This window comes from Stegastes partitus, unplaced genomic scaffold (genome assembly GCF_000690725.1).
Source record: "Stegastes partitus isolate 25-593 unplaced genomic scaffold, Stegastes_partitus-1.0.2 Scaffold1783, whole genome shotgun sequence".
In the NCBI taxonomy this organism is placed as follows: Eukaryota; Metazoa; Chordata; class Actinopteri; family Pomacentridae; genus Stegastes; species Stegastes partitus.
The window spans coordinates 1-1,469 of record NW_007579514.1 but is presented as its reverse complement, the minus strand read 5'-3'; the positions used below and the strand labels follow the sequence as shown (position 1 = coordinate 1,469).

General features: G+C 41.7%; 1 protein-coding gene across 1 annotated transcript in view; it reads left to right on the top strand.

Moving 5' to 3' along the window:
• LOC103372585 (mucin-5AC-like) overlaps positions 1–865 on the top strand; it is a 28,350-nt gene extending 27,485 nt beyond the window's left edge. The window contains exons 28-30 of the mRNA XM_008302266.1: positions 337–540; positions 647–765; positions 821–865. Coding sequence (XP_008300488.1) covers positions 337–540; positions 647–765; positions 821–865 — 368 coding nt within the window. The remainder of the gene's footprint in view (positions 1–336; positions 541–646; positions 766–820) is intronic.
• The last annotated feature ends 604 nt before the right edge of the window (positions 866–1,469 follow it).

Here is a 1,469-nt window from a genome sequence, read left to right as displayed (position 1 = left end):
AAAAAAAAAAAAAAAAAAAAAAAAAAAAACCTGCTTGGTCAAAATTACACAAACAGCAGTGTTAATTGTGAATTTAATTTTCACCTCAACTGGGTAGCAATCCACAAACTTGTAGCAAGCTCCTGGTCGTGTCTTTGACCCCTCAGCTTTACAGAATTGGTGCAGTTCCACAACATTTATTGACTTCTCTGACACAATCTGTAGTTTCTTCATCACAAAAGATTAAAAGTTGCTGGGGTCATTGAAAACTCAAGAAAGCCAAGATACACATGTTCGTCAGAAGCAAGAGATGCATAAAATCTATGTTGTTGCTAAAATGATCATCTCAATCTGCAGCTTGTGCATGCACGGTTGAAGGAAAATCATACAACTATGGGGAAACCATCTACAACACAACAGATGGGCTAGGAAACTGCATCACAGCTGAGTGCGGGCCCAATGGAAACATTACTAGAATCATCTACGCATGCTTAACTTCGACTACCACCAGCCCTACAACAATCCCCTTTACGTTTAGCACAGTTGGGACAACAACTTCAGGTATTGATGGCAAAAATATTGTGTCATAACTCATACCTAATGGAATATATTTAATTTTCTACAATGTACATGCGTTCACTAAATGTCTAATTTTTATCATGTCTAGGCATGGAATCAACAATAAAAACCACAACTGCAATCACATCAAATACTACTAAACTGACAACTTCAGAGCCAACACCAACACAACCTGGAACAACGAAATCTAGACTGACAACACAAACTGTTTCTGAAACGACACGTGTTGAAACAACTACCCCAGAGAAAACAACATTCAAAGTGGAGTCAACAAAACCTCCAACAATACTCACTACGGGACCAATGAAAAAAACTACGACCAATGTTGTTGAAATTACAACAGTGCCAGTAATCACACAGACCAGCCAGGAATCCACCATTGTCACATCGACACCCTTGGTGACTACCACAATTACTCAGCCACCGACACCTACTACTATAGGAACCACAACAAAACCTGCCGATACAACCACCCCAGAAGGAACAACAGTCAAGGTTGAGTCAACAAAACCTCCAAAAGTAGTCACCACTGGACAAATGACAACCTCGACGACAGCTGTTGTTGAAACTACAACAACAGTACCACCAACTACACAGACCAGCCTGGAATCCACCATTGTCACATCGACACCCTTGGTGACGACCACGACTACTCAGCCACCTACAACGACTACTATAGGAACCACAACAAAACTTGCGGAAACAACCACCCCAGAAGAAACAACAGTCAAGGTTGAGACGACAAAACCTCCCAAAGTAGTCACCACTGGACCAGTGACAACTTCGACAGCAACTGTTGTTGAAACCACAACAACAGTGCCAGTAATCACACAGACCAGCCAGGAATCCACCATTGTCACATCAAAACCCTTGGTTAAGACCACAACTACTCAGCCACCTACAACTACGAC